The sequence below is a fragment of the Prionailurus viverrinus genome, chromosome D1 (genome assembly GCF_022837055.1).
Source record: "Prionailurus viverrinus isolate Anna chromosome D1, UM_Priviv_1.0, whole genome shotgun sequence".
Taxonomy (NCBI): Eukaryota; Metazoa; Chordata; class Mammalia; order Carnivora; family Felidae; genus Prionailurus; species Prionailurus viverrinus.
The window spans coordinates 75,957,470-75,984,194 of NC_062570.1; the positions used below are offsets into that span (position 1 = coordinate 75,957,470).

The 26,725-nt window shown below is 45.9% G+C and overlaps 1 protein-coding gene, 1 long non-coding RNA gene and 1 pseudogene across 2 annotated transcripts; 1 reads left to right on the plus strand and 2 right to left on the minus strand.

Moving 5' to 3' along the window:
- Positions 1 to 112: 112 nt before the first annotated feature.
- LOC125176898 (60S ribosomal protein L7-like) lies at positions 113 to 21,781 on the minus strand (annotated as a pseudogene).
- Positions 4,026 to 8,098, minus strand: DBX1 (developing brain homeobox 1). Its single transcript, XM_047878817.1, has 4 exons — positions 7,732 to 8,098; positions 6,983 to 7,084; positions 4,831 to 5,033; positions 4,026 to 4,385 (listed from the first exon to the last, which is right to left on the minus strand). The coding sequence occupies exons 1-4, from the start codon at positions 8,096 to 8,098 to the stop codon at positions 4,026 to 4,028; spliced, it is 1,032 nt and encodes a 343-aa protein (XP_047734773.1).
- On the plus strand, positions 13,125 to 25,496 carry LOC125176899 (uncharacterized). Its single transcript, XR_007156424.1, has 4 exons — positions 13,125 to 13,358; positions 20,853 to 20,937; positions 21,804 to 21,880; positions 25,343 to 25,496. It is a non-coding gene; the product is annotated as an uncharacterized LOC125176899 (long non-coding RNA).
- Positions 25,497 to 26,725: the final 1,229 nt, after the last annotated feature.

Here is a 26,725-nt window from a genome sequence, read left to right on the forward strand (position 1 = left end):
TCTTTCTTTTTCTCTCTCGTTTCCCTTTTCTTCTTTTCTTTTTTTTTTTTTCGAATTTGAACATAGTCCTTTATTAACTGACCAGATTACAAAAATAATCATGGTGGATACCTTAGTTCATCCTTCTAGGAAGCCTATTGATCTGATTTTCTCTGTTGCCAGCATCCACAAAATGGGTAGTCTTTTTCTTCATTGCTTCTTGTGGAGAAGATAATTTGAAGGGCCATAGGAAGTTGTTTGCTTCTTTGAAACATTCTCCAACAGTATAGATCTCAAGAATCAGATCCTCCATGCAGATGATGCCATATTTACCAGGAGATAGAGCGATCAATGTGCTCTCTGTCAGGGCAATTCGCTTCTTGTTGATTTTTCTCTCACCACGCTTGTAGATCAGTTCATTCACTGACTTCTGGTTTGGGTACCCCCATGCTATAGATGGTTCCACAGTCCTCAGAAAGTTATCTGAAGCCTTGTTGAGTGTTCCAAAGGTGCCATTGAATATCTGACAAAGGCAAAGGAGCTGCAGCACCTTTCAAACCTTTGGGCTCACACTGTTGATACCTCTGATCCTGATGACAAAAGTCAATTTGGGTTCCTCAGGTTTGTAGAAGTTGCCAGCTTTTCTGGCAACAGAATCTCATTTTTGTCCATCTGCCTATATTCCTGGTGGTAATGCTTAGCTTTTTCATAGATAAGCTTCCTCCTTGCCTTTCGAAGCATCTTTTGGGCAAACTTCTTTCTCAGATGGTTGATTTTCAACTCTGCAAAATTCCTTTGCTATTTTTAAAGGGTTTCTGCCACAGCAGGAACCTTCTTTTTCTTCTCTTCTGCACCCTCCATGAGTCCATCTGGAAAAGAGGAAATTCTGTCTCTTCTTACGTAAACCCTACTGCCAACATGGGGCTTGAACTCACGACCTGGAAATCAAGAGTTGCATGCTCTACTGACGGAGCTAGCCAGGTGCCCCATTAACTTTTCCTAATATAGAAAAACTTTTACACCATATATTGCTTCTTACATTATATTATGCAATACATTCACATTGTGTTATGATAATATTGCTTACCATGAATTTTTTCATTTGGTCATAATTTTTACCATTACTGGACTTTTAGTTCTTCTAACATGTGAGTTATTTTTCCAGTTTATTTAAATTTTTTTAAATGTTTTAATTGAAATTAAAAATCACACATTTTCCATCTTAATCATTTTTAAATTGCATTTCAGTAATGTTAGCCGTATTCACATCGTTGCACAACAAATCTCTAGAACTTTTTCATCTTGTAAAACTGAAGGTCTGTACCCGTTGAACAACTGTTTCCCCAACTGACTCCAACCCTTGGCAACCACAATTCTACTCTCCGTTTCTGAGTTTGAATGTGTTGGATACCTCATATAGGTGGAATCGTATAGTCCTTGTCTTTTTTTTTACCAGCTTATTTCACTTAGCATGATGTCCTCAAGGTTCATTCATGTTTGGCATGTGACAAGATTTCTTTCCTTAAGCTGAATAATAATCCGTTGTGTGTATATACCACATTTTCTTTATTTATTCATCCATCGGTGGACATTTAGGTTGCAGAAGCTATTGTGAATGATGTGAATGATGAGATGTGAATATCTCTTGGCTATTGTGAACAATGCCACTTTGGGGTGCCCCCAAAGTACTTTGAATGTAGACACTAATCTACCCCCATGCCTGAAAATAGTTCTTGACGGTAAGTAAGAACTGTGGGCTTGAGCTAGCAGGGAGGGTAAAGTGGGCCACTCTGGTCAGGATCCCATCTATGGATGTCCAGGCAACAGTGGAGGGAAGGAGAAAAAATAGCCTGAATCACTCAGAGCAGAATTTCTTATCTAAAAGGTTATATGCCTACCATGGGCAGAACACCATGCTAGGTGCTTTCATATGTGTTGAGGGAGGGTTGGGAATGTGGACGGTTTCTTGGATTAAGATAATTATGACAATAAGATTTTTTTTTCAAGTTCTCAGGATCATTTCTAAATAATAATGAAAATAGTGATCACCAGTGTCAGGAACAGGCCCAGCACAGGAAGATATCAGAACCTTACATGGAGAGAGGGCTCGTGTTATTTGGAAAGAGAATTAAACTGAGAATAGAAAATTTCAGATTTCAGATAGGATACAAACTATTGAAATTTAAGTTTAACAACTCCCCCCCCCCCCCTGACTATTGAGGTATGGGTTAGGATAATTAAGTGTGGGTCTGTGTGGCTGAGGCAGCAAATACCAATCTCTGAAAGCCCACGAAGCCTTTACCAGGGTTCTACCTGATGTTTTTTGCTCCTACGTTGCTGTTTAAATTGTTTCTGTTGAAAGCTAGTCTTTAAAGAAATTTAGTTTCACTTGTGAGCCCCAGAGTCTGTATCTGGGTCCACAAGTCATGGCTATGGATGACATTCCTGAGAAAATCAGCTTACACACAAAAGATAAGACCAATTTTGAGCTTCGCTGGGGAATAGAAATTGTATAAACTTTCAAGAAGGGAAAGTAAAGCCATCGTAAACTTGAACAGCTTAAACTGTCTTTCAATGATTTCAGGCCTTAGAGAAGAAGGATTACTGCAGACTCAACTTGTTGGTACCACTTTACTGGCGCTCCTTTCCTTGTAACCATAGCAAATGTGGTTATCGATGGTACAGGGAAGCAGAAAAGGCACTGGCCTGAGAGTCAGAGATGGGTTCTAGTTCCAGCTTGGCCACTAAACAGCTGGATGGCTTTAGAGATGTGCCATTCTCTCTCAAATGTCAGCTTCCCTTCCTGAAATCCCAGTAGCACTTGGATGAGAAGCTCATCATCCCTTTCAGCTCTGACATTCTGTGAATTAATGATATACTTGACCACTATGTCCATTCTACTTTTTATTTGGCATTTGTTCATTTGATACATATATACATATATAAAAATCTGTACAAGGTAAAAATACAAAATAAGTATTTCTTTATAAGTTATGCAATTAAACAGCTACCTTTTTAAAGTTTAAAAGCCATTGCAGAGAGAGACAGAGAGAAAAGTCTAGTCAATCCTTTATAGTCATTCACAATAACATTGGTATAAAATATCATACAACACATGTGTACAAAATAGTGTACAGTTCATAAAAGCTGTGCAAAGACAGCAAAGTTCTGTAAAAAAAAAAAAAATCAAAATCAAAGAGGCTGTGGGTTCTCTCTCTGCTTATGTCATGCCCAGTGCTCGAGTCTTGCAGGTCAGTGTAATCTCCCCGGAAATAATAAAAGGGCACAAGGTAGAGTGCTTGGTGCATATACTATGGATGCAGAAATTAAAAAGAAAAAGCTCTGAAAGACACATACAGAAATAGAGACTGACTCTTCCCTCAATAACTCACTTCTTTGCCCAGAGAGCATTTGGAATACAACAGGAAGGACTCCGTATTTATGTTGTGCCTTAGACCAGAAGGTGTATATGTGTATAAAATTTAAAAAAAAAAAAGGTTTTTTTAATTCAGATATCTAAGGGAGCTGCTATGGAAAGGCTGGGTTACCAGAGTCGACATGGGTAGGAGACCGTTCCACCTAAGACAGGGGGGTGGATCTAGGAAGTCAGAGGTCTTAGAGTTATATGCTTGATGTTGTGACTCCTAACTCCGTTTCCTTCTCCATAAAGAGTTTCCTGTCTTACAGAGTTGTGGCTTCTAAAGACCAGCAGGGCCTGGCTCACAGCAAGACCCAGGCTATAGGAGTGAACACCCCACTGTGTTTTAAATAGCTTGCAATAAGCAAGATAGGAGCTCCGGTGGGAAGTTAAGGCTGGGACCAAGACCTAAACTTCACTTACGTGGAGAGAGCTGCTGGGAGGTGTGTGGGGCAAGGAAACGCCATTTTGGGCAATGGAAGGGGCTGCGGCGCCCTTGACCGGGCTGAGGTTCTGCAAAGGGAAGCGGCAGCGTCTGGACAGCGGGGACTAAGCGGACAAGCAGACTGAATCACACCTCTTCAATTTCAAAGTACTTTGAAACAGTACGCAGGGCACGGGAGGGCTTCTAAGACACGGTGATCTCCTCCTCTTCGCCCTCCTCATCGTCCTCGGAGTCGGAGAAGTCCGAAGGCTTGCCGGGGCTGCTGGAGTGAGCCGGTGAGGCAGGCAGCGGCCCTTCCAGCCGCGGGTCCCGCAGGTGCCGAGGGTCTGGGGACGCGTGATAGACCAGGCGGTGGCGGGGGCTGCCCGGGCCGTCGTCTTCCTCCTCGTCATCCCCTGGGCCCTTCTGGCCCACGTCGCTGAGGTCCGGGTGCGGATTGAGTTTCGTGGGAAGGGTCTGCTCTCGGCAGCCCCCGCTAGACAGAAGCTCGCGCTCCTTGGAGTTCCGCCACTTCATGCGTCGGTTCTGGAACCAGATTTTCACCTGGAGCGGGGAGAGGAGAGAGCGGGGGACAAGCAGCGGTTATCGCAGGCGCTCCCCACCAAGGGCGTGGGGGAGGGGCTCCGGCAGGACCGTCGAGGAGGTAAGAGGCTCTGTCCTTCTCCCCCTCCTTGCCCGCTGCCCAGTGAGTTCAGATGGTCAAGGACTCACCCTACCCTCACCCCCTCCTCAGCTTCTCGCTCCTCTAGCCCCATCCTCACGCACCTGACCCGGCTGGGCGCAGGTGGGGGGCAATGAGCCGGGGAGAGAAGCAAGCTGTCCCGAGTGGCCTCAAGGAAGCTGGCTCGTGCGCTCATTCCCTCTCTGGACTTTACTTTCCCCATCCGTAGGAGGGGACCTAACGGGTTTCAGAGGACCCTTCCAATTGCACGATGCGTGGGGGAGGGGTGAAGCGGGGAGGGTGGGGCTTTGGGGAGACCGCCCTCACTTGTGAGTCTTTCAAGCCCAACTTGGCCGCCAGCTTCTTGCGGTCGGGCTTGCTGATGTACTTCTGCTTCTGGAACATCTTCTCCAGCGCCTTGCGCTGCACGTCGGAGAACACGGCTCGTCGCAGCATGCCTCGGCGAGGCTTGCCGCGGGCAGCAAGCGGCCAGGAGAAGGTCCCCGGGATGGGCACGACGCTCGAGGACGCTGCGGAGGGGTGGGGTGGGGGGTTGCGAGTGAGTGGGCGGCATCCCGCCGCGGCAGTAGCGTCTGCCCCTCCCTCGTGGCCTCCCTCGGTTTTTCTCTCTGATCCCTTCATCTCTTTAAAGCTCGCCTTTTTCTCCCCTTGGAGAATAGGCCAGGAACCTACAAACCTGCGAGACTGAAAGGCGCTTTCCGCCCAAATAACTTTCCCTTTCAACCAGGCAAACCCGGATTAGGTAAAACCACGGAAACACAGAAAACAGCCTCCACAATAGCCTGTTTCGTTTTTCCATTCAACAGTCTCAGGGGAACAGTGTCAAGGGAACAAACCTGCGTATATCGGCTAAAATAGCAACAGAAAAAATTTACAAAAATAAAAATAAAAATATCCAGCTGAGGCCGCTGGGTTTCCCCCTTATGCTTTTATCACCTTGGTGGCTTTTGCATTCTTTAGATGAAAATGAGGTGCCTTACTTATTTGACAGAAGAAAATCCGCTTTGGATTTTTTTTTTTTTTGAAAAATCCAATCAGCATTCATCTTTTTCATATTAATCTTTCTTCCCCTCCCCCACAAAACGTAAAGAATTCGGCCCGAATACATGAAAAGTGGCAGCTAATTAGCACATTGACCGCTCCCCAATGGGTATTGGCATGATAAAAAGGGGGAGAGTTTTCCTTTAAGGGAGGGAGAAAAAAAAAACCAAAAAGAAACAGAGACTCTAATGAAGCGTGAATGGTAATTGTGTAGTAATGAACTAACAGAAAAAGACTGAGGACAAGCAGCGAAAGCCATATATTACTGGGACAAAAGAGATTTACACTTTCAAACTAAACACAACTGCAGGCCAAGACCATTGGGAGAATACTGATGGCAGAGGCTTCTCTTCCCGGAATCATTTTCATTAAATGGACATGAAAAGCTATTTATAAAGCTCGGGTTGTTTTTGTTGGAGCATTGAGATGAGGGAGAAAGGCAGCAAATGCCATTATCAGCAGCAGCATGAATGGTGGTGGGGGGCTGTTGGTGAATTCTCTCTCCCCCTTTTAAAAATCAATTGCTTATTTCTTTCTCTGATATTTGGGAGTGTTGTCGTGGTTCTACCCATCCCCCACCAACCGTGCCCAGTCTCCCTTCTCTTTATAGGCTCTCCTCTGTCTCCTGAGTCTTGACCGGTTGCTGAGTTTTCAGCTATACTTTGAGGCACCACTGGGATTCCAGGATGGATAAAAACCTCGTGTAAACTGTCGAAGGTGTTTCTCCTCCAGACTAGGACCCCATTACGGGCTTCCCTCAGACTTATTTTAGAAGTTGAAGGTCTTTAAAAAAGATAAGGCGGTGGGGGGAAGGGTACGAGAAGAGGTTGGGAAATCAGGTTGGAAATAGAAGGTTGGGGTTGTGGGAGGATCTAGTCCCCCTCCCCCTGGGCGACCCCAGGCATCCCACACAAGAGGGCACCCCATGTGGTCTTGTGAAAAGCCCGAAACCCTGAATGAGTCTTAAAGAGAAATTAGCCCCGGCTGGTAGGTGTCTCTCGGCGGCGTGGAGGGGCGAGGGCCGGTCTGTGTGTGGCTGCCCGGAGGAGCTGACCAATTGGTCATGGTGCTGAAACCTTTGTGGCGGAATCGTGGCCAAGTGCACTGACTCTGTGGGAAAACGGCGGCGTGAAGGGATGCCAACAGCTCCTCGCCGGGAAGGGAACCGCCTCAAATTGGGACCATGACAATTCCTGCTAATTTGTAGAGCAGGGAATTGGTGCAAAGTGTCAAGCAGTCACTGCTTGTGCTAAATAGGGCATCAAATTGGCGCGACGGATTCGTGAATGTTGTACGCCTCGCAACCTCTGAACCAGAGCATAACCCCGAGGGGTGGACGGAGAAATATGGCTTTCGGAGCAGGGAGCGACGGGCTGGGGCTGGAGCGCCGCCCCCCAGGAAGGGGGATGAGACCTACCTGGGAAATAAGAAGATCTGATGAAAGGCTGGAAGGAGCCTTCAAAGTAGGGAAAGGCGAAGGTCTTGGGAGGGACGCTCTGGAGTAAGGCAGGGGATGTTTCTGGCAGAGAGTAAAGGAGAAAGGAAAAGAGGGAGAGAGACAGAAAGGGAATTTGATTAGGTACTTGATTATTGTACAGAGCATTGAATATATGATATTATTAACCCTTCAGCTGGCTTCAAAGGCATCTTTCTCAATGTTTTGACAAAGTAGAAGAAACCTTTTCCTAACATCATGTCATCTGTGGAATCCCTCCACCACCACCACCACCACCCGCCCCCCCCACCCCCCCACGCACCTCAGAGTTGGCTCCCTGTCCCGATTCTCATCCTAGGTACTAACGAGATATGGAGTATTAGGGCGGGCAGGAAAAGAATTGTAGATCCATTATACTAGCTAAGCTAGTAAATATATTGTCTTGGGTTTATAAAAACTGGCTTTCAAAAGTTTGAGGGCAGAAACACAACACGCCTAGGGGCGGGCGCTCTCTCCGACTGCAGGTAATCAAGTTCGTTCTGAGGGTGGGGCGAACCTGGAGGCTTTTCTTCCGGGAGTTGGCTGGACCTGAGTCTCACATTGCGCGAGTGGGGTCCCGGGGACCCTGCGTAAGTGTATGTGCGCAGATGTGTGAGTGGGCAAGGAAACAGGAAACCGGGGCAAGAAGGACTCGCACCTGGACCGGCCCTCAGTGTCCTGCGCTCACTTACCGGTTCTGGGAGCAGAGGAGAGGATGGCGTTAACCCCAAACTTCAGAAACGTTGGCTCGCTGGCAGGGGCGGCGGCCGTCTGAGGTGAACCGTCCGGTCGGCTGCCTGGACCCGGGGAGCCCAGGTCCGAGGTCCCGGTGTCTGTGAGAGTCGCGGGGGCCCCCTGCCTAGGGGGCGACATGCTGGCCGTGGGTAAGCTGCGGGGCAGGTAAGCCGGAGGCCGGCTGATTCGGATCAGATCCTCCACCAGAAAGCTCGAGTGGCCGGAAAATGCCGACTGCAGGGACTGGGGCAGCGTTAAGGTGGGCGTGGGGCGCAAGAGGCTCGGGTACCCGGCGGGGGGCGCGAGGAGGCCAGGGAACATCATGTTAGGCGCGGGGCGGGCGGAATAACCCTTCTTCCAGTGGCCTGAGGGTAAATGCCTCGCTTCCCGCCCCTCCCGCCCCCGCGATGCCCTCTCTCTTGGGCTTAGCAAACGTCTCCAAGTAATGATCCCACTTGGGCGTCTGCGAGTCCTCCGTGGTCCTCCCGTCGAGGTGATGGTTTTATAGTGGCCCGCCCGTTAAAGCGCTTTGAAAAGTGACAGCTCTGACAATGAAGTTCAACAAAGTTCTCCACTCGAGCTTCATTCGCCGGAGGCTCTGGGCGCTCTGATTGGCGCAGGGGTGCAATTTATGATTGGATTAGTCTTCATAAGCATGGCCCGCACAATGGGCCGGCAACAAAGGCTGGCGCGCATCAATTCTGCATATCGACCGCCTCTTTGCAATACAGTGCGCCCCCAAAGCTCTCGCCGGGAGTTTTTGTTCCGAAGCAACACCCGGGCTAATTAAATGCCTATTTAGAAGTTTCAGATGACATCTTGCCTCATAGAAAAGGAATTATTTAAAGAACGCACTAAATTTATTTGCAGCTCCCCTGCCGAGTCTGGAAAATAAATCAATAAATATTCATAGAAATTCGTCTCCAGGCAATCAGTAAAATAGCCCTCCCCCTTGTGGGGAGGGCAACGGAAGATTTCAAGTCAGTGAACACGAAAATATACTCCCTCTTCAGTCTCTAGCTGTATAGGTTACTCCAGCTGAGGCATAAAGCAGATGTGAGGGGTGGGTAAAATCAGTGTTTGTGGGGTGCTATTCTGACAACACAGGGAGATTTGGAATTAATGCTTTGGGGTTATTGGGTGGAGTCCATAAGGATGGAGGGGGAGGTCTGGATTTGAGTTATTTCGGGTCGGGAAACTAAGAGTTTGAGAGTTGGTACATCCCTGAATAGTAAAATGTGTCTCCTGCAAACTCCCAGAAACTTGGAAAACGATTTCAGCGAGATTTCTTTAGAAGTGTCAGCAAGGAGCACTCCGCAGCTTGCCTGGGGGAGGATCAGAGGGGAGCAATGCACGGGGTCCAGGCTGCTGGATTCCACTTGAGCAGCCTCAGGCCAGGCGACCTGAATGCTAGAAGTGCTATGCCGGCCCTTTTCCCACCTCAAGGAGTCCTCAGAAATTTCATTTGAAACTTACGGCCTGGACTTTTGAAGCCATAGCAGCAAAAGTTGAGATTCCTCGAGAGAGCCCTACCCATTGCCGGGTGCTTAACTTTGGCCAAAGTTTTGCAGCTTCTTAATTAACTGCAGTATACAAACGCCTGAAAGCAGCCTGGGAAGATCGCAGTTCTCAAGAATGCTGGTCCCACGTCAGGAGACCCTATGCTTAATCGGGGACCTCAAATGAGAGTCTTCCCGGAGACAGTCTTTCTCTTCACTGGGGGGTTGGGGCTGGGGTAACGCCGAACCTCTATCCCCCCGTTTCTCTGTTCGGCGAGATAACAGATGTGTTAAACGTCCCATTCATTTCTCTGGTGTGGCTGAACCTCCCCAAAGAGAAGTGTGCAGCCCAGCCAGGCCGCCCTGATCCTATTAACCATGAACTAACTGTCACCTTCAGCTGGTTTTCCTTTTTGCTTTTTAACACAAAGCTTTCTCAAAAATCTTATTAACCAGCTTTATTTCTCTCGATGGTTTTGTTCAGGGCGTTTTGTGTTGATGATCTCCATGTCGCTGCTTTAACCATTCAATAAAAGTGCATCTGCGATTTATATCACATTAAACCAGAAACGGAGCCCGCTAAAGCTCTCCCTTGATTCAAATTAAAAAGTTATTTAGGGCCAGGCTCTGGAGCCGAATTATAATGCTTTACGATGACGCAAGTATGGAGTTTCTGAGCCCGAGACTCTTATGGAGGAGTACTGGCCAGGCAGGCTGTCGAAAACCTCTAAGGAAAGGAATGACTTCTAAATAAGTGGGTATTTAAATATGGGAAATGCATCGCTCCAGTTAATTGGAGACCTCTGGAAACGGACGAGGGACGTGTGTGAAGAACTTCCAAAGTTTCTCTTTTTGAAGTCTTGCAATAAAATAGGGGAGAAAAGTCTAAACTGTTTGAACACCTGCACTTTCATCTTGCCACAAGACGAAGTTTTCCATCGCAATTTCCCGCTACCCCCGTCCCCAACTGCTTTGTGGAAGCTGGAAGATCGGCTCTGTTTTTTGCATTCTCTCCCTCCAACTCTTCTCATCTCTAATTCTCCATAGCCAACGCCTCCTTCTCTTCCTCCTCCTTCCACCTTCCTCCACTTCTCCCTCCCTCCCTCGTTCCTTTCCTCCCCGCCTGGAGCTGTGGCTTGTTCCAGGGGTGAGAAGAGCGGTAACTACAGGTGTTGAATTACCCATCAGAGAAGCGCTTGCCCAGGTCTTCCGGAAGATCGGAATAGAGCCTCGGTTTGCAGGGGTTTTGGCGAGGAGGAGGGGAGTGCTCAGAACTCAAAGCTAGTCTGGGGCCTTCCTAATGCCACCCCCTTCCCCAGGCCTCTTCTCCTGCTGGGGCATTTCGCTGGGTGTAGTTTTTAGTTATTACCCTGTAGATTGGCACGCTCCATTGGCTCTTTACTATCACGCGCGCGCGGGCGCGCGGGCGCGCGGGCACACATCCCTCCCCCGCTCCCGGGTCATTCTGCCTTACTATAGACTAACTGCTGCTAACTTCGCCGCTTGTAAAAGGGGCCCTGACATTTTTGGAAGGTGGGTCAACCCCTTGCTGAGATCCACGTGGACCTTGCCTCCAGCGGTCCGTCTGCAGAGTCCCCTAAGGAATTCCTAAGGCGCAAAGAGGAGAAGTGAGGGCGGGGGCGAGGGCTGGCCGCCCGTGAAAAGGCAGAATAAATCCTAAGGAAGCAAGAAATCGGACGAAAGGATCTTACTTTAAGTGATCTCCTTGAACGCGTCTTTTCAAACTCCGCGATAGCCTAAGGGGCTGCGCGGCGCGGCGGCTGCGGCTAAGACCTGTGACTAATGCCGTTTGACCTGAGCCCATGGGGTTTTGTGCGTCCTGCCATTCATTGTAATGTCGTTATCTTCAAGTTTATTTCAAAGAAGTCGCTCACGTCCTCTCTCCCAGAGCTGCGTTGTTTATTTCTCTTTCAAAGGAAAAAGCGCGAGAGGCAAAGAGAGAATCGGAGGCCCTGGCTGCCTTTAAGGTCCTTGCCTGTGCCGCGGGCGCAACTGCTTGCTGCGGGAGGCTGCAGCAAAGCTGGCCGGACTCCTGGGGCCTACAAAGCCAAAGCTGCCAGAGCCTCCCTGGGACCGCAGGGTGGGCTCTCAGAACCCGCTATGGGGAATTTCTTTCCTCCCCGGCAGTGGAGAGCGGGCGGGTCCCAGCCCCACGCGCCAAGCTCTTGCAGTTGTGGGGCCCCTTGCAATATGGGCGGAGCCGGGAGCACCTCGGTAACCGCAGGCCGCAGAGGGAGAAGGGCCTGCAAAGTAGAGTGACTTAAGATTCCCGGCCGTCAGAAAACATAACCAGTTAGGGAAGTTAGGGAAGGTTGGGACCTCAAGGTAGCACTTTGCAAGGGTTTGAACCCCCTGGCCGTGGCTCTCTGGGGCTGGGGCTGGAGACAGTTGGAGCACGCCTCGGAAGTTAGGCCGCGGAAAGGCGGCAACGGGGAAAGGGCCCCGCTGCCTGGTTTCTCCGGTCTTGGGGGGAAAAGAGGGAGCTGACCCCCTGGGCAAAGGAGGAGGGCGACGAGGCTCGGGCTGCAAGCGCTTTCCAGCCGTCCCACCCTCTAGGCAAGCCGCTCTATTAAGACACCTCTAAGGGGTTCACCTTCAGAATAGGCCACTAGGAACTACCGGCCTCCCCAGCCCTTTCTGTCGTCTCTCCCCACCCCTCATTCCTTTCACACTCACTCCCCCCCTCTTTTCCTTGAAAATCCTTCTATTGTGCCAATCAAGCAGATGGTTTGCAGGAAATATAGCTTGGCCTCGCTGACCGAAACTAATTTTAACTAGCTTTCCAAGCCTGAAACGTTTGTTTTGCTCTTACAAAATAGCCCCCAAAACAGCTGGCAAGGGTGAATTAAACCCATTAAAGACACATTTATAAGAAATTATATTCACATAGATTGCCTGAACCCCCCTGTGCAGCCCAAGAGGGGAGATGAGCGCATTTAAATGAAAATGTCGCCCAACGCTCCCCTCCTTAACGTAGCCTGAAAGTCTCAAAACATTTTACTAAATAGATTAACTTGACTATTGTCTTGCATCACATTTATCAGCTTCATTAAGTGAATAGCTGAACAAATATATTACGCATGCATGAAAAGCTCTTTTTCGAGGAGCCTCATTGTATCCTCAGCCCTGACAGGTGGTTAACTGTGTGTTGTGTTTTTTTGTGGGTTTTTTGTGTTTTCTTTTTCTTCTTCTTCTTCTTTTTGAACCCGAAGAAAGAGGATCTGTGTAGAGCAGCTCGGCGAGCAGTGCCTGCCTGGCGGGAGTTTACTTTAACGCGGGGCTTGGACGCCGAGGCCCAACGATATGAACACGGTGAGGCGTCGGCACAGGCGATCTCGGCCCATTCAAAACGATCAAAATTAAATTTAGATGAGTTGGACCTTGACTACTTTTTCTCTCCATCACACCACACTCCCCCCCCCCCCCTTGTCTGGGAAATCACTTTCGTATTGTTTCTTCTCAAAGCTAATGTTTCTCTCTCTCTCGCCTTAAAAATAAATTGCCTTCGCTTTTCCTTGCTTGACTAGCTCTCCCTCAGACTGCCGAATTAAATATCCTTTTAACTCACATTTGGATCCATTTCACGTCACTGGGGGTCCTTAGTGACAGCCCTTGTCTCCCGGGCCTCAGTGTCCCTGTGTGTGAAAGGAGGGACTCCCCTAGCGAGCTCTCTATAGGCCCTTCCTTCCAGATCTGACCTTCCAAAGTTTAAAAACGCTCAGCTCTTTGTCGCCCCACCGCGGGCCCCATCAGCTCCCAGCGCCTCGTCCCGTCAGGCCCCTGGAAAGACAGCATTTCCGGGTGCCCAGGGCGCGCCGGGCGTGGAGAGATCGAGCGCCCAGGGCGCTGGGGGCTTCGGGGCAGAGCGGCCAGCCCGGGAGGACTGCGCCGGCGCGGTTCCTGCGCCTTGGGTCTCGTGATCCCCTCGGTGCGGAGAGCAAAGCCCCGGGGCCCCTGGGCCCTCGGGTCCAGCCCCGCGTCCTACCATGCATCGCCCTCTGAGCGCTCTCCTCTTCCGTCTTGGTCCCGCCACGAAGTGTGGCCCGACGCCAGGGGTAAAACAGGTGATTCCCACCCTCCCACCCCCACCCCGCACGCTCCCCTGGTTCTGGCAACGCCTTTCAGCCGCTTTAATTACCCGTTGAGGCTCCACAATGAACCGCTTCCTCACCGCCTCGCCACCTCCCCACCAACCTGTCCCAGCTTCCCTTTTCTCCCCGCCCTTTCCCCTTGCCTCGAGCTGCAACTATTGATTTCCTGTCCCAGAGTCCTTCTGGATAAAGAGGCTTGGATGAAGGTGAAGTTGGCTGACCTGACGGGGCGCTGGGTGGGAAAGGGTATAGGACCTTTCCCTGGGCCTGAAAGGGCCGCGTTTGTCGACGGCTGGAGGGAGAAGAGAGAGTATGGAATCTATTCCGCCTTCTTTCCAGGCCCCAGGACCCCGGGATCCGGAGCAGACGCCTCTTAGCGAGTCTGGTTTTGTGTTGGGGTGGAGCTGCCCCCTAGGGTGCAGGGGGGGAATTCGGTCTAGTGAGTTGGGTGACAGGTCCTGGAGAAATGAACTGGCCCACTCCCCACCGCCCCCACCCCCACACACGAACAGGGGACCCCAGAGGAGACTGGTCTTGTTTCCTTTGAGTGGGTGTGAGAAGTCGGTGTTGTGAGGTTCATACCAATGTTAAAACTACCTCTGGGTTTGTTGTCTTGATATGAAACCTAATCGTGTCCAACACTTAAGAGCCCACAAGGGAAAAAGATGTTTGCCTATGCACTGAGACACTCTTTTCCAAAACAGAATCTTGTTTCACCTTCTCCTTTTTCTTCCTCTGTTTGTTAAACAACAACAAAAACAGATGGTATGTTCTAAAACCTAAAGGAAAAGGAGTCATTGTTAGATTTAGGGTCAGTTGGTTGGAGGGGGTAGTGGGGGAAATATCCTTGTCTAAACATCCCAAATTCTTAAGCTCATTTTCTCTGAAATTTAGAGATTGCTTTTTTGGGACAAAGAGGTATTTTTCCAGTGCAGATACCCATGGGAGGATTAGAGGTAAGACTACTAGTTCTTTATAATGTGGTGAAAATTAGCTGTAAGAAATATTTTTCTTCTAACAGGTAGGGAGTCTTGATTTGGTTTGAGGAAGAACCTATCAGATAGAAAGACTTAAAAAAAAAAAGTTTGTTTATTCTAAACCCAACATGTGGCTCAAACTCACAACCCCAAGATCAAGAGTTGCATGCTCTTATGACTGAGCCAGCCAGGTGTCCCTAGAGAGGCTGTTTTGAATCATGAATCCGTATTTCAGAGGTAAGTATTCTGAAGTGTGTGGGCCTCTAAGTTGCTGGAGGTTTGTTGGCAGAGGCTGAGGTGGTTCTAGAGGTAATTTCAGGAAAGAGGGAAGGAAAAATCCTCCCAAGACTTTTACCTGCTATGTGGTTCTGTTTAATGTAGGGAAAGGAGAGGGAGACTTGGGAAATGTGACATCTCTTACATTGAGAAGGCATGTGGAAAATAGCCTTATCTTAGGGTATTACCTATACTGTACAATGGCCTTAAGTCAACTGCCATCTACAGGCGTTAAGCCAAAACATTCCCTTGCCTGCTTACCTCATCCACTATCAACCTTCCCCTCGAACTGCAGAGAGCAAAAGAGATGGTTATTCGACATAAATGCCTCCCATTTCCTTCCTGCCAACTTCCTTTCCATTGTATTCACATTTCCACTTAGTTAAGTCATCTTCTGCCTTCTTGGGGACAGTATTAATTATTTATTCTTTGTTTGCCCTTCCAAATTTACTTGCAACCCTTCTTTCCCTGCTTTTGCCTGAAGAGGCTGGCCTCTAGGGAATGCATTGCCCCCGGGATACTTTGCTGGCTGGTTTCTTCTAGTTGGTTTCAGTCCATGGCAGGCAATTGCACCAAGTCAAGGGCTGGAGGAGAGGAAGGCTGAGGTATGTATTCCTCTTGCTTTCTTCTTGATTTGTTGAATTTCTGGGAGTGACTGCAGCCGCAGATCCCAAGCTCCCTAGGCTCTGGCAATATTATCTTGACAACCTACTGCACTTACAGGCCTAGGGATATAATGGGATATAATGGCTTCTCACTGTTGCTCGTCTTTGGTGCATTGACATCCCTTCTTTAGTTCCTTAACCCTGTCCCCATTTCTGTAATTGGTTTCTTTTTTGGAAATATTTGCTGCTGAACTCCTCACCAATATGGGGACCTAGTTTCTCTATCTGTAGCTTCAATATCCCCTTTACCACAGATTTGTCCGAACGATGCTCATTTTGGGGGCACCTGGCTGGCTCCATCAGTAGAGCATGTGACTCTTGATCTCAGGGTTGTGAGTTCAACCCCCCACACTGGGTGTAAAGTTTACTTAAAAGTAAAACAAAACATCAAATAGTGCTAATTTTCAAAAGCACCCTCTCTTGGCCTCATTCCATCACCAATCATTCCTTCTTACACATTTCCTCTAAGTTTTCTGAGGCCTAAGATAAGACTGTAGGTGGAAGCCTGTGGCACACCCTACTTCACTTCCCATGCTGACTCCATCCTACATCATGAATGGTCATGCATCCAAGAGTGCAGACACCTGGTCCACATGTCCAAGATCCATCCACACCCTTCCACCCCTAACAGTCATCCGTGATCTGTGCCTCAGGTTTAGAAATGAGCATGCGAGGGGCTGAGTTAACTCATGGAAAGAGAGACCTAGGGAGAGGCTTGTGTAATCTTGGAAAGTAGACTTGGTTCCAACTGAGTAAAGAATTCCAAGGCCTGAAAGGGAGTGTATGGGCTCTAGGTGAGCATGTCCCCTTAGCCACATGGACATGGGTGGAGCTGGAGGGGAGCCAGACTGGGGGCTCTCCTTAAAGTTCAGGGCCCAGGCAAGTTCCCTGATGGTTCAGGTCTAAGCATGATGCTTTTTTTAACAATCATACTTTTTGAAAACAATGTCTACCCTTGGGTTCTCTGATTTTTGCCACTTCCATGACCTTTCTCAACCTGCTGCTGTCACATTCCATTGAAATGGCTGTTGTCAGTGTCACTGATGTCCCCGTTAGGATTGTCAGTGAACTCACTTTACTTGGACCACCTGCAGCCTTCATCACTGCGCATTTCTCCCTCCATCTTGGCCTCACGGTTTTCTTTTTTTCCTTGTCAGACTGCTTCTTACCCTTTTTATGAACTCGCTTTTCTCTGTTCATCCCTTAGCTTGTGGTGTTATCTTGGATTCTGACTTGGGCTTTTCTCCTACTTATTGAGATTATAACCTATTAGTTACTCTATTCCTGTTGAGCTACCTGCTCTTCCTCAAGTGTGCCCTGCTCTCTCAAACCCCAGTGCCTTTGTGCACATCACTCCTTCCGTACTCTTTGCCTGGTGAACTTCTGCTGGTTGGGAAAGATTTGGCCTAAGCCTTGCCTCCTCTGTAACCTTTCTCTGACATGTACTCTGTGGTCTGCATTCCCTTGGAGTACCTAATATCCCCTTTGATCATTGCATTTTTTGACCTTGTATTTAGAATTGCCAGATAGAATACTAAATGCACAGTTACATTTGAATTTCAAACAAATATTATTTTTTGTATAAGTATGTCCCAAATATTATGTGGGATATACCTATACTAAAAAAAGTTATTTATTATTTATCAGAAAATTAAATTTAACGGGATGGTCTGTATTTTTATTTGCTAAATCTGGCAGCTGTACCTATTATGTTAGAATAATTTACATGTTTGTTTCTCTTGTAGACCATAGACTCATTGAGGGCAGGCACCGTATCCTTTGTCTCTGTGTCCTGGTGCCTGGCATGTGGCATGCATTAAGAGAAATGTGTGCAGAGTGACAAGTTCTTTAAGTTTTGGGAGCACTCTCTTGTCTCATCTAAAAGGACCTTTCCTGCCTTAAAGTTCAGTGTATTTCATTCACTGATCTCTCTTCTAGCCTCTTATAAAGTCTTGTTGTTCACAGTTCTTCATTTATACAGTTTGGTTCTCTAGATGATAGTCAGATTGGGAAGCTTCAGATTTTGTCAAAAGGCTGTCTAATTTTCATCTGTATGCCCTAGGCGAGTCCTCTTTGCTGATTGAATGATTAGGTGATGACTTTAGTTAATACTGTTGGCCATTAGCGGACATTATCAGTGAATATGCTTAGTTGACAAAACATGTTTAATAAAGAGTCACATCCCATAGCACAGGAACCACACTCAGGGTAACACATGTGTACTAACTCACAGCATTAAATGGAATAAATGCTTAATTTTTATAGTGTAATTAATGGATGTACTGGCAGATCCTTAACCAGCCCTCATTTAGGTTCTTAGACAGAAACTATGTGTATAAATATGTGTCTGAATGAACTCATCTCTGAGAGAAATTATGTGACCCAGAAAGCCAAAAGCTGCTATTCTAATAACTGGCATTTGCCAAAGAAAGGGGTTCCAGCTAATCTTTGTGCGCTGGGTGCTAAATTAGCTGACATGAGTCAGAAGTCCAGCATAGGGTACAGAGTAGCAAAATTGGTTAATTCTGGTGGAAAGGAAGGTAAATAAAATGGGAAGCCAGAGGTGGCTAATAAATAAAATGGGTAAATGGGAAAATTCAGAGATGTCCATCTTATTATCTGAAAGAGAGTGGAGAGCTAGTGCCATACTGTCCAATTCAGTAGCCAATAGACACATGGGACTATTCAAATTCAAACTAAATGAATAAAATGTAAATAATTTAACTGTAGATAAAATTTAAAATATAGTTCCCCAGTCACATTAGCCACAATTCAAATACTCAATAGCCACACATGACTCAACAGCCACATAAGGCCACCATATTGGATGGGACAGATATAAAACATTTCCATCATTGCAGAAGTTTCTTGGACAGTATTGACTAGAGTTCCTGAATATGGGAAACTGATGCCAAGAAGCTGAGGCTGTCGGTCTAGGGACGTGGAGACTGGGGGGACATGACTGCCATATTCAAGTATTTGAAGGGTTGCCGAGAGAAAGAAAATGAGTAGCCAGTTCTGTGTTAGTAGGAGGAACCAAAGAGAGGGAGGAGGTATACTTTACAGCAACTAGAGATTTTGATATATAAATTATATCTTATCACCCCATCCTTTCCTTCAACCAACAAACATTTATTGAGATTCTACAGTGTACCAGCAGGCACTATTCAAGGTCTGGGAATACTGGAGTGAACAAGCCAGACACAGCTTGTGCCATCCTGGATCTTCCCATTCCACTTAGGACCACGTAGAAGGAACAAGCCCCACACAGTTGCTGTCCCCGCCCATCCTCTACCACAGTTCTGCCTCCTCATTCTCTTCCCTCCTCTAAGGTGCCAGGCTCTTTCTAATCAGTATACCTTTGCCTATATTATTCTCTCTGCTTGATTCATTTGGTTAGCTCATGCTCATCCTTCAAATTACAGTTTCTTTTTTAATTTTTAATTTTTAAAATTCTTTACATCAATAAATGTGTATTTATTTTGAGAGAAAGGGAGATGGAGTGAGCGAGCATGTGTGCACACGTGAGCAGGGCTGGGGCAGAGAGAGAGAGGGAGAGAGAGAATCCCAAGCATGCTTCCCACTGTCATCACAGAGCCTGACTTGGGCCTTGATCTGACAAACCATGAGATCATGACCTGATCCCAACTCAAGAGTAGGATGCTCAACCCACTAAGCCACCCAGGCGTCCCCAAACTGCAGTTTAAATGCTACTTTTTCATCACTCAGTTTTGATCACCCTGTAATTTTTTCTTCTTGGCCTTCTGTGGACAGAGAGAGAGAGAGAGAGAGAGCATCCATTGCTACTTTACTAGCGTGGGTCCAGTTACTTAACCTTTCTTTTCCTTAGTTTTTTCAAGTGTTTCATCTAAGATGGGTGTAATAATACCTTAAAAGACTGTGACAAATGTTTATTGTTTAGAACAGTGACTGGCCAGTAAGAAACTTAGTTCCCTTTCTTCTCAGGAGACTAAACATCCTAATGCCTGATTTTCTTTTAAATGTCAGTGAAGGACATTTAACCAAATAACATTGACAACAACATAATGATAAAGATAATGATAGGTATTAAGTATTTTCCATATATTATTTAAAATAATCTTCAAAACAGCCTCGTGAGGTAGATCCTATTATTATCCTCACTGATCTACAGAAGAAGACACAAAAACTTAGATTTAAAAACATAACTATGTTGGCTTTGCACTGTGTCAGCCTGGCTAGGCTAAAGTCCATTTTTCAGAGTTGTCTTTCCCATGGAATCCTAGTTAGGATGGGCCACAAAACAGTCTTGAGCGACTGGGAGGGTGGAAAGAGCAGTAGCCACCTTGTAGGCGATCAGCTGGCTCACCTCACTGATAGGAGGCAGCCTCGAGGCAGCACGTGTCCCACCTTCCCCAGCTTGTTTGATTCCTGAGCCAGGTGTGTGTGTGTGTGTGTGTGTGTGTGTGTGTGTGTGTGTGTGTGTGTACCTCCCTGGAGAAGGGCTCTGGATTTCGCAGGGCAACCACACCCACAAGGTCAGATGCAGCAGGGACTGACCTAGATTCCAGTCCGTTCTTGTAGAGTTCCAGCCTATGTTTGTGGATTTCAGCCTGCTCGTGATACATATAGGATATAGATGGTATATTGCCTATTGGTTCTGCCTCTCTGATTGAATCCTGACACGCAGTTAATCCCAGAGCTGAGGTTTGGAGCTCGGTCTCACGCGGGGACCTATGTTCATAGCCATTATTCTGTACTGACTCAGAACCAACCTCTGAAGAAAGTTTTGGGATTTAAACTAATTTGTGGCTTGGTCCGGAGCCCTTTCCTTCTGCTTTTAAGTACAGTGGGATTAAGAAGTCCTTATACTCATAGGCCAAACAATCAGAGGACATTTCGCAACTGATAAAATTTACCTTAGTTTATAAAAATCGAAAATTCTACTTCTACTAGTAGTAATGACATAAGTATTTAGCATTTACTGAATTTCAGGTACTGTTCTAAGTGCTTCTGTATCAAGTCAATCTTCACAAACTTCTTAAGAAATAGAAGCAGTATTTCAAACACTTGTTTTATTCATAAAAGTAAGCATTAGATTTATAAACAGTGAACTTTGTGTGGGCAAGGGACCCAGAGTTAGGAGAGCCCTTAGTTCCCTGCTCTGATAAAGGGAGGTAGATATATATGAACCACAGGTCTCCGTTGACTCCATTTTGGAGAGCATTTATCTAAAGTGCTTAGTGCATATCTGTCTGTCAGCTGTGGTACTTCTGGCTGCATTGGAAAACACCTATTCAAAAATAGCAGAAATGGTAAAGAAAAGTTATTATGTCATCAAGCAAGAGTTCCAGAAGCACAACAGGTTCAGAGTTCATTAACTCATTGTCTCATTGATAACATTAAAAATCAAGATTCATTCTGTCTGTCTTCTCTGCTGTCCTTCACATGTTGGCTTGTCCTCTGGCCAGCTCCCTCATGGTCTCTGACCGCTGCCCCAGCTCTAGCATCACATGCAAGTGACAACATTCAGCAGCAGAGTCAGTTTGTCTTCTCTTTCCTTTTATCAGCAGGAAAAAAGCCCACCTGGAAGATGCCTCCTCCTGTCTCATTGGCCAGAGTAGTGTCAGTTGCTCACATCTAAGCCAGTCATTGGTAAGGAAAATGGAATTAACGTTTTTAAAACAAATGTTTATTTATTTTGAGAAAGAGAGAGAGAGAGCGCGCACACACATGCAAGCAGGGGAGGGGCAGCGAGGGAGAGAGAGAATCCCAATCTCTGGGCTGACAGCTCAGGGCTCCATACTATGAATCTGTGAGACCATGACTTGAGCAGAAATCAAGAGTTGGATGCTTAAATGACCGAGCCACCCAGGATCCCTGGAATTAGCATTTTGGGGGTATTTATTTGTTATTTTTTAAAAATACAATTTATTGTCAAATTGGTTAACATACAGCGTATACAGTGTGCTCTTGGTTTGGGGGGTAGATTCCCATGGTTCATTGCTTGCATACACACCCAGTGCTCATCCCAACAAGCGCCCTCCTCAGTGCCCATCTAGTGTTTTTAATTAAATAGATCAAGGGTCACTTTCCTAGAGATACATAGGTATTAGATTTCTGAACAGAGGATCCCTATTAAGAAAGGTAAAGGGGTCTAGTTTTATATATGCAACAAACAGGGTCTATTATGACATCTTGAAACACAGTGCATGAAGTGTGCCTTACCCAAAGTTAGACTCACGGCTGAGTCCTAGTAGCTGTTCTTTACTACTATCTGACTCCTGTTTTATAAAAAAATTTAATGATTATCACAGATATTCATTGCTAATGCCCACCAGTAGTCATTTTTCTCCTCCTTATGGACACACAGACAGCATTTCCTAGCTTTCCTCACAGTTAGATGGAGCCATACACTCAGCTCTGGGCAACAGAATGTGGGCAGAAGTAATGTGCATCATTTCCAGGCTTGGCATATAAAATCTCTTATACACAATCCTTTTTCTCTTTCCTTCCATTAGGGCAAGGAGGCCCCATGATGGAGTGGAAGAGGTACAGCATGTAATGAGAGCGCAGATCCCTGAGTCATGGCTTGGAGGTGAGCGACCCATCTTGTATTGGTCTGTGACATAGACAAGAAAAAAAGCTTCTATTATAAGATTTTGGAGTTATCAGAGAATTTATCCTGTTTTGACTAATGGACCCACCCAAATCATCTTCCTCATGCCCAGTGAGCATATGGGTTGCACGTGTGGTGTGCGTGTCTTGTACCACCAAGATGGTTATCCTAATATGCATGAAGTCCTATGCATATTAAAAATAAAATCCCTTTCATGTTAGCCTTACTTAAACACTTGCAGCGATAGGGAACACAGTATTTCTAAGAAGAAATAACCTCTAGTTAATAAGAGATAACATGGATTATAGATGGCAAATAGACTTTCGTTCCTGTGCTGAATCTCACTGATTGGAAGTGGCATCTAAAGTACTATGTAGAGAAGGATTCTAAGACCAACTCTGGGTAATTAACAATGCCTCCAGGACTCTGGAGGCAGGAATGGTAGACCCACGCCTCCATATAGCTTCTGTGCTCTGAAAACTATCAGCAGTGGGGAGAAAGCTTATAAGAAGTAACAGAACTCAGGGGGGTTGGATCTTGGGGTACATTTCTAGGGATGATAATATATAGTTGCAATGAGAATTATGGCTTCATTTAGTGAGTGCTGTACTGGTGCTTCATAGATATATTATTTCCTTGTCTCACAACAAGTCCATTTTATAGACAAAGAAACTGAGATTCAGAAAGCATAAAGTAGCTTACAGGGCATCCTGTACTTAATTCAGTGGCAGAGGTAGATTTGACTCAATGTCCGTGTTCCTACTCGGTAGCCTACGCAGCCTGTGAGATTGGGGAGGGGACTAATTATAGCCAGTTTTCTTAACTTCAGTTTTTGTTTGGGGTGCTATGTGGTACACTGTAGGATGTTTAGCAGCATTGCTGACTTCTGCCCATTAGATGCCAGGGGTACCCCCCTAGTCATAGGAGGGAGCCCAAATTGCCCCTGGTTGAGGACCACTGGGTTAGAGGAAGGCCAGCTCTATATTTGAAGCAATTCTCGTTCTGGGCAGGCAGGTGATCTGGGAAGAGACTGAAGAACAAGAAGACAAAGGGTCAGTGCGGGAACTTAAGGGCCAAGGGGTCAATCTGGGTAGCCTAGGAGCCTTTGTCACCTGATGAGGGCAACAACATGGAAGGTGACTGACTGCTCAGTCCCCGAAGTTCATGAACTACGTCTCCTCGATGTTTCTTATTAGGGGGCAGGACTGAGTAGGGCTGAGCTTGCCGCAGAAGATTCCTGTGGCCTCAAATTGAAGGTAAAGGAAGGATGTGGAGTGAGGATTTTAACCACACTGTTCATCCTAAGTACAAGAGAGCCTGCTGCTGTGGCACATCTAGGAACCATTCATTGTTGAATGAATAGTGAACAACCAGGCCAAGGGAAGGGAATAAAGCAGTTGTACCGATTTTTGACTAAAAATATGGTATGTAACAATGTTCTTGAACAGCCACTAAACCTGCATCTGGCAGATCCCAGGCAAGAAATTTTAAATGTTTGGGCAAAGGTACCAGTACTAGGATGAAAGGAAAGAGAGTGTCACTTTTAGTGATCATTTATCACCAAAATCTAATAAATTCACTAAGGGCCTCTTTTTCTTTTAAACACAAGTTTACTTTATATGAAAACAGAGATGTTCTCCTGTGGCATAGCAGAAATCAAGTTGCTTTGGAAAAATATGAAAGGTATTTGGTAAAACCGTAACTTTCCTTGTAGGTAGCTGAGTGAGTGTTCATGTGTTTCAATTCCTATACTTATTTTTCTTTCTCTTATTTCTAAAAAGTGAATAGCTTCTTAATATACATATGTAGGGGGGTGCCTGGGTGGCTCAGTCAGTTGGGCATCTGACTTCGAGCTCAGGTCATGATCTTGCGGTTCGTGGTTGGAGCCCCAGGTCAGGCTCTGTGCTGATAGCTCAGAGCCTAAGGCCTGCTTCAGATCCTGTGTCTCTCCCTCTTTCCTGTCCCTCCCCTGCTCACGTTCTCTCTCTGTCTCTCAAGAATAAAATAAAATGTTTAAAAAAAAAGATATTAAAAAATATGTACATATTTAGTTAGAACATGTTTCAAAGGGTTTCTCAAAATTCAAAGCCTATTGTGGGACTGTGGTTACAGAAGGTATTTGGCCTTCATTGATTCAGAAAGAAAAGCATTGCCTCTAGGGTCACTGTCCTCTATTTTAGACTGCTAAAAGGAGGCACCGAAATGTTTAAACTAATTAACTACAAAGCTAACAAACATAGTTGTTGATGAGCATATATAACTTCTGCCCTTTTCTCAAAAAAACAAGTATTACGATTACTTGCAGGTTTTTTTTTTTTTAACACAAAGCTTGCTTTGTTTTCTTCCTCTCTCATTTCCACGTTCAGCATAGAGCACTTCACAAATCCATATTTTTTTCTGCCACCGTTCAAGATATTTTGCGATGAGTTTTGTGCTTAAATGGCATAAAGAATGAAGAGAGTGGGGACTGTTTTGGTTGCCGCTGTTCACGTTTGCCTGTTAATCTAATTACCAAGGTAGGGGCTCCAGAAACTGAGCTGCCCACATAGAAAAGCTTTCCCCCCACCTGGTGGATTATTTAGCCAAGCTTTTTAAATGGGCAGAGTTTGGGGGGTGGGGATCGAAATGAATCTTTTTTTTTTTTTTTTTAAGTTTCTATGCAGAGCAACGGAAAGAATTTAGTGGTTGTCAACATGAGTTTAGTACAAAGGTATGGTTTAAAATGTAGGTTCATTTTGACTGAGCTTCAGGTCACGCAAGCCAAGGGAGACCTGTACTGCTGTTTGTTTTTTGTGTGTTTTAAAAAGAGTCCTTAAGACGTAATGGAGGGAGATGAAATGGGTTTGGGCGGGAGGGGAGGGGTAGGGAGCGTCCCAGGGGAATGACGTCCATTAAAGGGTGGATACTTCAGGGGTGTTATTTCCAGAGGCTCTTAGTGACTGATTGTGTGAAAAGGGCAGCTTTGAATGAACAGCCCCAGCCAGGCCTGATTTCGAACTGTTTTTCAGTCCTTGATTCCTACAAACAAAATAAAATACCTTGTCGAATGGAGCCCATTGAGTGAGGATGATGGGTTAAGAGTGGGGGTACGAGGTGGCAGCGTGGGCACTTGTTTATCAAGGAGGAGTTGTCTGTTGTTCCTGGAGCCGGTGAAAGGAAAGACGCCAGAATCTGATGGCTAGGGTAGCATTGATGTGAAGTTACGGGGTAATCGGATTGAAAGGGGGCCATAGTATTTATGTCAGTTCACATTTCGTCAAAGGAATAATATGAGGTGCTACCTAGCTGAGGCTTTGGCCTGGGGGTTCAGTTAGCAAGCATCCAGGCCTCATTGGATTCAAATATAAATTAATTCTCACAGGAGCATTGCCTGATTAATTTATTTGCATAATAGTAGAAAAACTACAGAGTGGTTACTTTTTTTTTTTTTTCCTTCTGTAGGGATTTGGACAAGAAAAGGTTTAAATTCATTTGAAAGAAGAGTGTGTGAGAAGTCAGAGCAGCTAAAGCCCCCTCTGGGGCTCCCAGAGCTGTTTTCTGGAGTGAGCACGGTTGGAGCTGAAGGAAGGCCTGCTCTGTGCAAGAAGTTTAACTCTTCCTGGGATGAAGCAACTCCTTCTGAGGCCCTTTCTCAGTACTTGCTCTGGGGGACTTAGCTCTTGGCTCAGATGGTAGTGTCAGCTTCAGAGAAGGGACAGGCTGTCTGGCCCAAGCGAAATATCCCGTGGGTTCAGGTTCTGGTCCAAGGACATCCATAGTTTGAGAAAACAGATAGGTTCAGTTTTGACTTACTCAGCTTCACTGGTATTTCTGAAAAGCTTTTCAGGTCTGTTTGCCATCCCAGAGAGAAACAAAGTAATTTGGTTTACAAAACTTCATGCCATTCATGACCTGTTTTGACTCAGCATGTTTATTTAATAAGTACTTGCCTAGCACAGCCTGGTTCAGTATGTGATGGTGGGTGTGCCAGTGGGATCAGTGTTATTTTTTTAAAGAAACTTACATTACAAAAACAGAATGGAAGAAAGGGGGCTGAAGATTCATGAGTTTCAGATTTTCAATATCAAAGTGATTTTTCCTACATACATTTCAAAAATAGAAAAGAAACTTTAAATATTGCTATAAACATTGCTTAGCAAATCCAGCTTTGATTACTTCCAGCCTTTGCTCAAGAATAAAGAGCTCTCTTTTCACAGGACTACAGATACTATCTTTAGTATTTCTTACTCATTCTTATTACTTTTATTCCCTCATCATCCATTGTTGTGGCAAATAAAGCACCAAAGCCATTCAAATGAAGCTGCCATGTTGGCTCAAGTTCTATTTCTACAAGTTCCAGATGGAGATACTTTAAAAACAATAGCAGGGCAAATCCTATTTTCTAATTGATTGCATGATTAATTCCAAATTTTATCATGAGAACTTCCTACTATCAAAGAAATGCCTATGGTAGATGCTCCATTAATGTTACTTTCACTTTCTCTTTGCTTAAATGCATCCAGGATGACAATTAGCAAATGCCTTCGTTACTTAGGAATATCAAGGAACAAGAGCCTAATAAACTAGAGGGAAAGGCTGTTCTACACAATTCCACTCAGCCTAGTACCCCCCTTTCTTTGGAATCTGTACTCCCCCATCTCCTATGAACACGGGTAAGCCTCTAACGGCTTTTTAAAAAAGACACTTGTTTTTTTATTAGAGCAATTCTAGATTTACAACAGAATTGAGAAGAAAGTACAGAGATTTCCACATACCCCTGCTTCACATGTGCGTAGCCTCCCCCATTATCAACCTCCAGAACTGTACGCTTTTTACCAGGGATGA

Bases quoted from the DNA above. Each gene is read 5' to 3' on its own strand.
- DBX1 (XM_047878817.1), bottom strand. From the start codon at position 8,098: ATGATGTTCCCTGGCCTCCTCGCGCCCCCCGCCGGGTACCCGAGCCTC. The intron at 7,085-7,731 runs GTAAGTGAGCGC...ACTCTCTGCCAG, and splicing joins CTCCTCTGCTCCCAGAACCG to AAACATCCCCTGCCTTACTC. The intron at 4,386-4,830 runs GTGAGGGCGGTC...TCCCCGCTCCAG, and splicing joins TGGGCTTGAAAGACTCACAA to GTGAAAATCTGGTTCCAGAA.